At 38.4% G+C, this 12,084-nt stretch overlaps 1 protein-coding gene across 1 annotated transcript; it reads right to left on the bottom strand.

Moving 5' to 3' along the window:
- Positions 1 to 3,223: 3,223 nt before the first annotated feature.
- On the bottom strand, positions 3,224 to 10,472 carry elovl7a (ELOVL fatty acid elongase 7a). Its single transcript, XM_041788301.1, has 8 exons — positions 10,331 to 10,472; positions 7,893 to 7,982; positions 7,383 to 7,573; positions 6,143 to 6,223; positions 5,957 to 6,013; positions 5,763 to 5,868; positions 5,513 to 5,649; positions 3,224 to 4,678 (listed from the first exon to the last, which is right to left on the bottom strand). Exons 2-8 carry the CDS (start codon positions 7,954 to 7,956, stop codon positions 4,430 to 4,432), a joined length of 885 nt encoding a protein of 294 aa, XP_041644235.1. The 5' UTR covers positions 7,957 to 7,982; positions 10,331 to 10,472; the 3' UTR covers positions 3,224 to 4,429.
- Positions 10,473 to 12,084: the final 1,612 nt, after the last annotated feature.

Genomic DNA, 12,084 nt, shown 5'->3' on the forward strand with positions numbered 1-12,084 from the left:
GTACAACATGATTTTTGATGATGCATGTTGCATATTAATACTGGTGTGAAGGGTTTATTTAAAACTTATGATAGAGTTAAAGTCATATTATTTGCCAACCAACAGATACAATCAGAGTGAGTTAGACTTATTTAACGACTCAATCTGACAGACATAATAATGAGATATATTGTTTATATCCACTGTCAGATCTAGTTGATACTATAGTAGCTTTATATCTGTGTAATTTGTTGCCTGTAGTTAATGATCCAGAACTTATCAGGCACATCACAGTTAGTTTTTCTTCTAAACGTGTTTCTTCTGTAACATATGTGGATGACAGATGATGACTATTAATCTGATTATCACTCTTTTATTGCCTCATCTGCTGTTTTTAATTAGGCAGATTTCAGTAAAATGTTCCACATACTGGCAAAGACAAAATCCAATGTGACTGAAATGTTTAGAACATTAAAAATGAATATTTTTATAGCTGCTGTGTCTTGTATTGGGAAAACAGGCTCAATCCTACCCACTGACTCACCAAATTAGTGTTACACGTATTTGCAGTGATGAGGCGTCTCACACATTCAGCCTGATAATGACCCAGTTATCCCGGCCTCTCTGACAGTGAGACCGGGGAAGGACCTGCGAGGGAGGCTGGGAGACAGACAGGGGATGTTGGAGCTCATCATGCTGGAGAGCGATCATTCATACCCCCTCAGGGCCGGCCTGTCATCCATCATCGCTCCAGTCTGTTGTTTATTTGCAACATAAATACACCATGGCACAATTACGCGGAAATAAAAGCAGACTTATTGTTATTCCTGTGATGTGTCGTTGCATCGATTCCAGCTTCCCTTTATGGAAAGCTCTCATGTTTTACAGCTGAGTGTCATTTAATGAAAAGCTTCAGCTCTGCTGGTTGGTGTAGTGGTTATTATGTGCCACTTAAGAGCAGACGGCCACACTGATACCTCTAATAGACAGGTCAGTATGCTCTCCTGTTTCCTGCTTGTTATTGTATGTGTCCGTGCGGGTGGTGGGTGGGCTGACAGAGTAGAGACAGAGTTTTCCTACTATAAAAAGTATGTTATCAACCATCTGAAATACACAGCATTTCTATATTACAGAATTTTACATGTGAGATAGATGTTGCCTGTAAAAAAAGGAAAATTATGGACAAAATTATGATGAGTGAATGTATGAAATGTGTAAATAAACCCAGTAAATCCACCAACATGTGAACAGATCAGAATATGTGAAATTAGATCCATGACTTAATCGATCCACAAAAATACATAGATAGGTCAACAAGTCATAATCATCAACCTTTATTTAAATCTCAGCGATCATTGAGGGTTCCCTCATTTACAAAGGTGGTGAGTTACAGAATAAATTGTAAAACAACAATTCTTAACACAAATAGTACAGATTTCACTCAGAGAAACAATCACAAACACAAGTGGAATCATTTCAAAATAACTGACTCAAGTTGGCTCAAGGAAATGAGGGTGTCAGTCTTAAGAGATTCCACATTATTGGAGCAGCTAAAGCAGATTTCCTGAATTAGAGTCAACCTGCATGAGATAAAGCGTTAAACAAGTCAGCAGAGCGAGTTTGATAAGGTACGTTTCTGACAAAGCTTGCTGACTCAGTAATCAGTATGGCATTTAGATTTAAATGAGTCAAATCTCCAGATATGAACACCCTTTTATTCAGTCAAAAAAAGTAGTCAAAAATCTGGACTACCTTCCCTCTCCTTCAGTCTTGAATGATGGAACACATAACATCATATGATGTAAGTCCAGAGTGATGGACAGAAAGCTGTGCAGAAAGGTTTTCTGCACTCTTTGCTTGGAACAAGCTGTAGACTGCAATTCAACTGCAAAACTTGGTGACCCTGAATGTTTTTAAATCTATGGTGAAAGGTTACGACTCTAAACAATGTGCATGCATTTATTAATGTTCTTGTTTAGTGTGGACTGGATGACTTCATGTTTTTTGTTGTTGAAACTGTATGTTTTGTTTGCTTTTTTTGTAAGAGGAGCAAAGCAGCCATTTGAAATCTTCACCCAGAGTTCATTGCACAACAACAGCAGTCTACATGTCAATTTGTTTCTTAAATTCTCATTACTGATTTTGTCCAAGATCAGATGCAGCTTGCTCTAAATGCAGATCAAACTAAACTTTTTTTTTTTTTTTTTTTTTAACATCCTCAAGAGCTGTGGGACAGAGTCCAGGACAAATTTCCCTATAGAGATGTTAAAGTCTCTCATCTTAAAAGGAATATTGTCAGAGAACATTACTAAATATGGTTGAGAAACGGAGTTGGTATCTTCTATATATTTAGGGTTTTTACTTGTTGAAAAATTGTCTTTCAAGGAGCACATTCAGTATGCTGCTAAAAAGCTGAAGGCTTGGTTTTTATGACAATTTCTGTTTCTCTTTTTATGTCAAAAGGAGATTGTTTTTGTGGATGCTATGTAAGGATCATGTTTTCTTTAATAAAAATATTTGAAACAGAAAAAGAGACTAGTTAAGCCTACTTTTTACCAGTCCTTGATCGTGGTGATGTAGTGTACATAAATGCCTCTGCTGAATCCTGACATGCTGGACACTGTATCATGGAGCAGCGAGATTTATCATGGACTGTGGATTTCTTGCTCACCATTGTACTTCTTATTCTCAAGTCAGACTGCTTTAAGGATTTTTGTCCTTTAATGTTGGTTTGTCTACATCTATAAATCCATTCTGGGCAAAATTCTAGATTACTTGTCCTCGTTTTAATCTTGAGGGATAGATTGCCAAACCTGGCTTAGTTCGACTTTGTGCAAAAAAGCTGAACCGAGTTGGGACACAAGGCTTTTAGGTTTTCTGCAACTTTAGCTTGGAACAATCTGCACACCACGAATGTTTTTCAGTACCTAGCGATAAGTCTTTAATCCACAAATTCAAATCCAGGAAGAGAAATTCGGTTAGAATCCAAAGTTTCTCAACACTGCTATTCTAATGGATTTATTTTTTTGCTGTAGGAGCTCAGCTGTATTGCTGCAATTCTTGAAGATCTGACCTCAGTGAGACTAATCTTGTTAAATAAAGGATAATTAAAAATGTATAATCTAATGTGTGCATTTATTTATTAAGGTTAAATTTATCAACACATGCAGATTTGACCATTTTCTGCATTTTCAGGCATTTTAACCCCTTATGAAAACAACAACAAAAAATAAAAATGAGCATCTTAAAGCACATTGATCATTTATTTTGTATAAATACATAAAAAATACAATATAAACATTTCATTTCAGAGTTACTTACAGTATTAGTGGTATAACTTGAAAAGGAATTGAAAAATAAAGTTCAACCCATTTGTATTCACTGCATCTGTAAATCTTGTATTAACATGAGCTTGTACCATATCATGCCAAGCTCCATCCTGTGTCCTCAGTCACCAGAGGAGCAGAGTGTTACATTCACTTTTCTTTTGAAGATCATGGTAACCGAATCAAAAACTACTCTACAGACGTCAGCCTGACTCCAGCCGTCTGAAGACGCTTCAACACACAAGGCTAAATACTGAAACACAGGCTAGTGAGGCTGCCCATGTTTATGTCTGACTAAAAAGAGAAAGTTATGCAGGCTGTTAAAGACAGTGTTATTGGCCTCAGGAAGTAGTTTAACTCCAACTCTGTTCTGGATCCTACAAGATGCACAGCGGTCTATCAGTCCTTCTCTTGGTCACACTAGCGCTTCATTGGAGAATTATTATCAGGAGAGTGAGTTGACTTTACTGTATGAAGACAGCCCTGTACACTAAATCTCAGAACCATCAGCAGCAGCTGTGACTCAAACCGAAGAGAAGTGGACATGCTGATATGGTCAAACCATCACCCTATTCTGCATGCATACAACAGTGACCTCAACAATAAGGCGTGCTGTCTAAACACCACCCATTTTAGGTCAAATTGAATAAACTTATGTTTTCAGTGCGTGTTTCTTAAAAAGCTAAACTTTTGTAAAAATCTCCTTAGAAGTGATAGAAGTAAAAATGGATGCACGTTTGAAGCGTTTTAAGGAGGCTCAGTATGACTGTACAGCTGAGGGTCTTACAGGTTAAGTATTTACATTAGAGAGTAGTGGGAGTCCATTTGAAACACATTTTCACCACTGTTGTGTAACGGGAGGATAATTGGAAACTTCCATAGCCGAACCATAACAGGCTTTACCTTCAGTGTAAACAAAAAAAATATTAAAAACCCTTCAGCTTGGGTCAGTAAACCTCTTAAATAAAGCTTTGGTCATAATTTAAAGATTGTCTTTTGCAATAGCCAGTAGCAATGCAATCAAAAATTACAGTCCAAAACAAACAGGGATTGAAGCTCATTCTCTGCTGTGGTTTTTTTTTACGTAAATGAGATCAACCCATAAACGCCCAGATGAGCCCGCTTCACTCATCTTTGTCATGATTGACGTCTCCATTCATGACGCCGTTGGTGTGGTGTGCCCACGTCTGAGCCTGCAGCACTTTAGGCAGCCTCTTGCCCTTGGTGTAGGCGTGGTACCAGAAGTTGAGGAAGAGGAACAGGAAGATCAGGCCGTACAGGCCGATGATGTAGATGAAGACGGGGAACTGGTAGGGACAGTCCTTCAGGAAGAAATACTGGGAGATGTGGCTGGTCACCATGACGAACTGGATCTGTGGAGAAAGTAAGGGTTAACGCAAATCTTTCAAGTAAGCTTGATGAATGCAGGGTTGATGCACATTAAAAAACAATTAGGGATGCAGTATATTGATTTTTTTTTACCATATCCAATGTGCCATTTACAAATTTATTTTAGCCAATATATTTAAGTGTAGTTCAGACCTAAAACTTCCGTCCAAAAAAACAATTTAAAATTTGAGAATGGACAAATGAACAATTTTCAGTCCTCAAAACAGACTTTCAAGTATAAGGGATGAAAGAAAAAGACGATGTAGAGATGTAGGTTGGTCCAGTCAAAATCTCCACTAACTTATTTGTGTAGCCAGTACTTACAGCTGGAATAGGCAGAGTTTTATAGCCAAATTATCAGTTGTAAACATCTTCAGAAATTTTCCCCACAATCAGTGCAATTTTTACACCATATAGCATCAGTATATACGTTTAAAAGTTTCCTTGCACATAGTAATTTGTTCCAGCCAAAACACTCCTTGTTTTCATCTTAAAGCCAAATTTTCTTGAACTTGCAAGAATTCCCCATCGTCTCTCTCATGGGCAGTTTGTGAATGCAAACATAATGCACAGCTGTAAAAGCTGTGGCTCATGCACATGAAGCTAATCCCCTGAAAATGGCAAAAAACCTCTAAATGCAAAATTGTGTAGATTTGTTGCATTTAGACATGTCTTGGTCAAAGGACCATCTAAAATTCAAGGCCTCATGCACAAATTTAAAACCTTTTAAACTTCAAATGTCTAATTTAAGACTTTAAGGGATCTGAAGGAACCTTGGATGTACCAAAAAACCTTTGTGCAACTGTAAAGACACATACCAGCTGGATGGTAGTGAGGTACTTTTTCCACCACAGGTACTTCTGGTATTTGGGGCCCATAGCGGTCAGGCCATAGTATGAGTACATGATGACGTGGACGACGCAGTTCAGCAGGGCGTGGAATGTTCCCAGACCTCCTAAAATATAACAGAATTGCAAATATTAAAAAAAGAGCCAAAATAAAATCAATCCAGTATGGGAATGGAAAACTGTTGTCTGCATATTTAACAAAAAACCCTTGGAATTGTACCTGGTGCAAACCGGACTCCAAACCACCAGGTGAAGGGCATAATCGAGTGATGGTAGACATGAAGGAATGTCACCTGACTGTTTTTCTTCCTCAGGACAAAGAAGACCTGTAAACAGGAACAAAACAGTCACAAACCAGCAAAAAGGGCCGAAAGGTTAGTGAAAAAGGGAATGCATTACGTTCGTGTCACTTACTGTGTCCAACATCTCAATGAACTTGGAGAAGTAATACAGCCAGCACGTTGCTGCCATCTAGAGGAAGGAGAAGAGCATTTCATAACTGGTTCAACAAAGCATCCAGAGTCAACACATCCATGCTCAGAACGAAAAGAAAATCAATTAGATGTTGCGTTTAATCCATATCTGAACTAAGAGACTTACTCTCATGGCTTGTGGTGAATTGGAGTAGTCGACCAGGTCGCAGTGAAAATTGTATCCTGTTCCCCATCCCGACATCACAAACTGAGGAGAACCACAGTTAAAAAAAAAAAAAAAGGTCATTTCCAGACTTATTAACAAACTGTATGTTTTAAAACCTCCTGAGGACAAAAGTTCTTTTATGTCTTTGTGAAGCATTGTAACAGTTTTCTTTTGTTTACTGAGGCAATGGCTCCTGTTAGGAGTTCTGACAATGAAACAGACCAGAAATCAAGCAAAACAAGACCATCAGCAAGACTATTGACTATTTAACACTTTTTTTAATGTCTGAAAGAGTCTCTGGCATGCTGTTCAAATGTCTAAAGCAACATCCTGTGCTGTCATGATGGTTCACTTTTATTATTCCCTTGCTTTCATGCATTTTCAGCACCATCAAATACAACTCCAGTTCTTTTCTTCTTCCTTTTCTAATTTTTTTCCGAATTGTATAAGTTACAACCTTGCCCATGTCTGTCAGCTCTTACAGTTTTCTTCACTATGTTTCGTGTGTTTTTTTTGTCTTGCACTTGTATTTGTTTCACATTCAAACAATAAAATAAAGTTATTTTACTGTAAAGGGGGGGAAAACTTCTTATAATTCAGAAATGAAACATCCCTCTCTCTTGATCAAAAAGCTCTGGAGAAAATCCCTTACTGATTATTTGGACAATGTAGAAAAAAGGTAGTGTTGGCAGCATGTAGTTGATCACTTTGTCTCAGACTCTGAGGCAGCAGTTTGACGTATTAACAGCACTGGTTCAGAGAGTCTTTACTGATGGTCTGATTTGTTCTCGTCAGTGGAAGACAATTAATTTCTGGACATTTTAGAACCACCAACAAGCTTTAAACTTTAACAGTAAAAACAGCCCATTGATTAAATTAATGTGAAACGTGACAGTGGAAGTCACGTTAAAGTTATGCAGCCGTAAAACCAGTTTGCATACAACATTGTAGGTGATGAAGTTCACCTGCAAATCTGGCTTACTCAAATCAGTACTGAGGTTTAAAAACAAGACAGGTCTATGAACATTTCACCAGTCTGCGTATGGAATGTGTCACAGCTCCTTTCTCAACAAAGGACTCAGCAATGCAAGAAATACTGTACGCTCAGTGATGAGCTGGTGGTATGTGTTGCCGTGTGAAATCAGAGCGGCTCCAGCAGTCACGTCAACTTGGCACCAGTTGAAACAACAAGATGACTCACCTCATAGCACATGTAGAGCGAGAGAGCCACCACGCCAAAGTTGTACACGATGAGGATCCCTTTAAGGTCGAAGGCTTTGCGGTTCTCCATAATCCGAGGCCCCAGAGATGTAACGAAGTAAATGTACCCCAGAATGATGATGGTCTGGGGGAGAGGGGACGACATGAGGAGCCAGTTCCCCGTCCGCGAGTCTAGACAGATAAACAATAGGGTTTAAAAACATATTCATATAAAACATAAACATGGTGGCGAGTTATGTCACGAGTCTTAAAGCTGCTGTAAGGAACTTTCTAGTTGCCAGTTGTTTCCTGTACACCTTCTTTATTGATATGTCCAACATGCAAGTTAAAATTCATTTTTGATTTGAAAAGAATAAGCAGTCATCTTTGTTATGATCCCGTTGACTGTTGTAGTTCATAAATAGAAACCAGTATGATTTTCAGTCAGGTTTACAACCATCTAAAAGTTTCTCACAGGAGCTTTAATTTGAGCGACTGTTCGTAGACTCACCTGCATTTTGGATGAACTCGTCATAAATGAGGGCAGCCGACGACTTTATATTAAAAAATTCCATTTTCAGACGAGGTCTGTTTGATTCACCTGGAATTAAAAACACAGTAATGGTTAGAAAGTCAGCTTGGACAAAAAAAATAAGTCAATCTCTATAGGCTAGAGAACCAAATTGAAAAAGCTCATTTTCATGCATTATGAAAGTAAACTTTGGTATCACAGATGGGACCAAACACTACTAGTTCCTTTTCCACTTTTATAACCACTCAGAAGGAAGTTGAGCCTCTTCCTGCCTGCTGAAAAAACTTCAAAAACCTTTGTGTGACCTGAGGTAAAGTACAGTGGTGCAAATGGCTCATATAAGGTTAAAGACAATTAAGGACATCTTTCTCTAACAACAATACAGTCTTATTTTAAAGACTTATGGCAGGGGTTGATAACATTTGCACCAGCATTTTCTTGACAGATGCTGTAGGGGGCAGACCGATTTTTTTACTCCAGCTACACATAACCAGCATGGCAAAACTTAGTCTGAGAGCAGCAGCTTGTACTCCTGGTTGAATATTTTCTAATAATGGATGACAACTGGATTTCCATGAAACTCAACCATCAAGTAGTTCCTGATAACTGTTTAGATGTTTCGGGGTTTGATTTTCTAGCTATTGGGATTTAAAGGAAAAGCTTGACAGTGTTGATGGTCACCAATTTATGGTGCCTAAAAAAAGGTCCACAGCTTCAGAAAAATAACAATATTCACTCATATTTTAACCGAAACTGCAAACTAAAAAGGATTGCAGGAGCTTGCATTTGCAAGTCTGGGTATCAAAATAAGAAATTACCCAGTATTTTGTGCCAAGAGCTTTTAATTTTGTATCTGTGATATTCAAACTGCCATCAATACCATTTTAAATTTACTAGAATTGTACCTTAAGTTGAAAATCTGGTCTACTCTAATGCAAAAGTAAAATGTAGTGCCATTTAAACAGTGCTGTGGCTGAACTTGACTGTATAGGAAAAAAAAAACACCACTCAGGCACTGAGCTTGAAGACAAAGACAAGAGTGTAAGACAAGTACAATGAGTAGCAGTCAGTGTGGCCCTCTGTTGTTAAAGAAAGGATGACAATGAGAGAAGAACCCATTCAAAAAACAATATGTGTGGTTAAACTAGAAATAAGGCTTTCATCAAGTCAAAGTAGCTCATATTTTAAAGGATGTTTGCATCATAAAACTTCAACTCCTTAGAAAAGATAAAACCAGCCAAAAACTTTGATAACTATGTATGTTGAAGAAATCTCCATGATGTCTCAAAAAGGCCAAAAGGACCTTTTTAAAACTTCTCCCTTGTAGTTAACAATTCAGTTGCTTCCTAGTTGTTTTAAGGTGACAGTAAGGTGGCAAATGAGGGGGAAAAAAAGAAATGTTTTGATTCGTTACAGTGTTCGTCTTAAATTTCTGTACATGGGGGAGTACGAGGCAGAGTTTCAGAGCAGGTACTAGTTTCATTGAGGAATGGCTCATACAGACTGGCCGGACTGGTTTGAGAAGCAGTGACAGCATTATGGGAAATATGTCAAGTGAGAACTACTGAGATTTAACTTGGCAACCCAGAAGTCAAACTAAAAGTCTGAACATTTTATGTTCCTGTCAGAAAACCACTGCACCATTAATGTTGGGCTGTATTTAAATAAACCAATTAAACCAACCAAAACTATCTTAAAACAGAAAGAACAAAACAGGTTTTAAAGGTGTGTCCCCTTGGCTGAAAGAGGAACAGGTGAAGTAAGAGGGGAGCACAGAGTCTGCGCAGTAAGACAAGACAAGCTTGGACTTGCTGATTAACGTTATAGCCAGAGACATTGATGTAAAGACTGCGACCCCCATGACACACCTGCTGTATTTTTAATTGTCTGCTGTTAGACCATACATAGAGATGAGTCAATAATACCTCAACCTGGCCACAGTCAAAGCCAAAGAAGTCTGGCAGAAGTATTTTAAACTGAAGAAAAATCTGGTCATATCTGTTTTAATTGCGCCGCCATCTTTCATGCATCATTAACATTAGTCTAATCCGAGTGCTGATGCTTTTTGAAGTTACCCGCCATGTTAAAACGCTCAGTTTTAAACTGCATTTTTCTTGTTTAAGATTTAGTCAGTTACTGTGGGCTTTAATTGAAGAATTTGTCAGTTTTAGCCCAGGTAAGGTCTTTTTCCACGTCGGTATCGCTGTCATCGTCAACGAGGCTCACATTTGATGAGACACAGGTGACGCAATTGATGAAGAACAAGTCCAACAGGTAGCACAGAGTATGGAGGGCCTCTGTAATCACGGCACGTTACCACAGGTGTTCTCTGCTTTACATAGCCAGCCGAAAAACTTTAAAAATATTTTTTGTAACCATTTAATTGAAATAAAAGTATTAAAAGCCTTCTTACAAACCTTTTTTTCTGCTGCCAGTGACACTCAAAGAAAATCCTCGGGCCTCTAAAAATGTCTGTATCCAATCTCCCGCTTCACCTGCCGCTCCTCTTCCACAGGTGTGTGTCCAACTGCTCACGAGCTGTAACAGCGTGCTCAGCACGACTTATTGAGGCCGACAGGGGCGGTGCCAGCGCTTCCGTCACGCCCCCTTTGTTCTCTGATTGGTCAGTTTTTTAGTAGAAGTTTGCAGGCATATGTGACGTCTCATCGGAAAATATGCGAATATTTCGTAATAAAGACTGTATCTGACAGACAATGAGTCTTTTGGTTTCAAGAAGAGAAAATGACAGTGCAGTTATTTTCCATAAACCCATTAAAACAGAATCATCCAATAAAAAGAGCTTGTATTAACTGGTTTTATTGTGAAAGAAATTGTCAGCACAATTCAAAACACAACAAAGCAGGCTGGAACAATGTAAGACAAGATACATACTGCAGTAGTATCCTGGATATTTGCAGAGTTAATTATTACTATCAAAACCTCTAGTTTAATATGAAAATAATGGTCTAGTTCAAGCTTCCTCATTGCAATGTGTTATAATCAGTTCTTCTATGGGTCAGGACCTAAAAATGGGCCACGGAGCCATTTTTATTAAGTTGTTACTTTGTGCCTGGCAAAAAAAAAAAAATTAATGTTTGCCTCTTAGTTCAGCCATATATTTTGTACCATCTGAGGTCAAAAACTGCATAACAATTCATTAAATAGATATAACTGATTATTAAATATCAGTAATTTGTGTTGTGATTTCTCATTAGAGCATGACTAGTGGTTCCTAAGGCCACATTAGTTGAGAATCATTTTTCCTAAAGGTGTGTGTGAAGCCTGACTTCAGTTCACAGGAGTCCACATGGTTACAAAAACAGTATGTAAAACTGTGACAGAGCAGAGAATGAGGGGAAAGGTTTCAGTTTCACTCCTGTAGTTTCAGGCAGGGTCTGGCAGCAGGACTTCATAAATAAATGCAAATTTAAGACAGAATGACAACAAAAGCATTATGTTTGTTTCTGGAAGCCGGATCACCCCCATACGAGTGAATCCCTCCTCCACTCTGCTGCAGAAACTCAAACTAAACATTGGCATCACTGCTTCCTTATTCTTATCTCCAGCTCTTTAATGTCCCTTAACCAAACTCATAAAATTATAAGCACGTTTAATGATCCTGAATAGCTTCAGCATCAAGAGTAAAAAGATGAAACATGAGACAAGAGTGCATAATATTCTATAAAATAAGATTAAAAGAAACTGTAAACTCTATTGCAATGAAACCTCAAAAAATATTTTTAGTAAGAGTGACATCTGTTAAGTCCAGCCTTAAATTCTCTACTGGACTGAGGTCTAGGCTCTGACTCGACCACTCTAGAACATTCACCTTTTTGTCTTTAAACCATTTCTGTGCAGCTTTCGCTGTATGCTTTGGGTCATTGTCTTGCTGCAATATAAATCTTGTCAGAAATGATGGTCAGAAAGCACCAGTTTGGTCTCATCAGACCAAAGAACTTTCTCCCATTTGATCATGGAGTCTCTCACATACCTTTGCGTGAACTCTAGTCCAGATTTAATGAGCTTTCATCAACAGTGGCTTTCTCTTTGCCACTCTCCCACAAAGCTTTGGCTAGTGAAGAATCTTGGCAACAGTTGTATGCAGGGTCCCTCCAATCTCAGTGGCTGAAGCTTGTAACTCCTCTAGAGTAGTCATAGGTGTCTTGGTAGG

Source organism: Cheilinus undulatus, linkage group 5 (genome assembly GCF_018320785.1).
Source record: "Cheilinus undulatus linkage group 5, ASM1832078v1, whole genome shotgun sequence".
Taxonomy (NCBI): domain Eukaryota; kingdom Metazoa; phylum Chordata; class Actinopteri; order Labriformes; family Labridae; genus Cheilinus; species Cheilinus undulatus.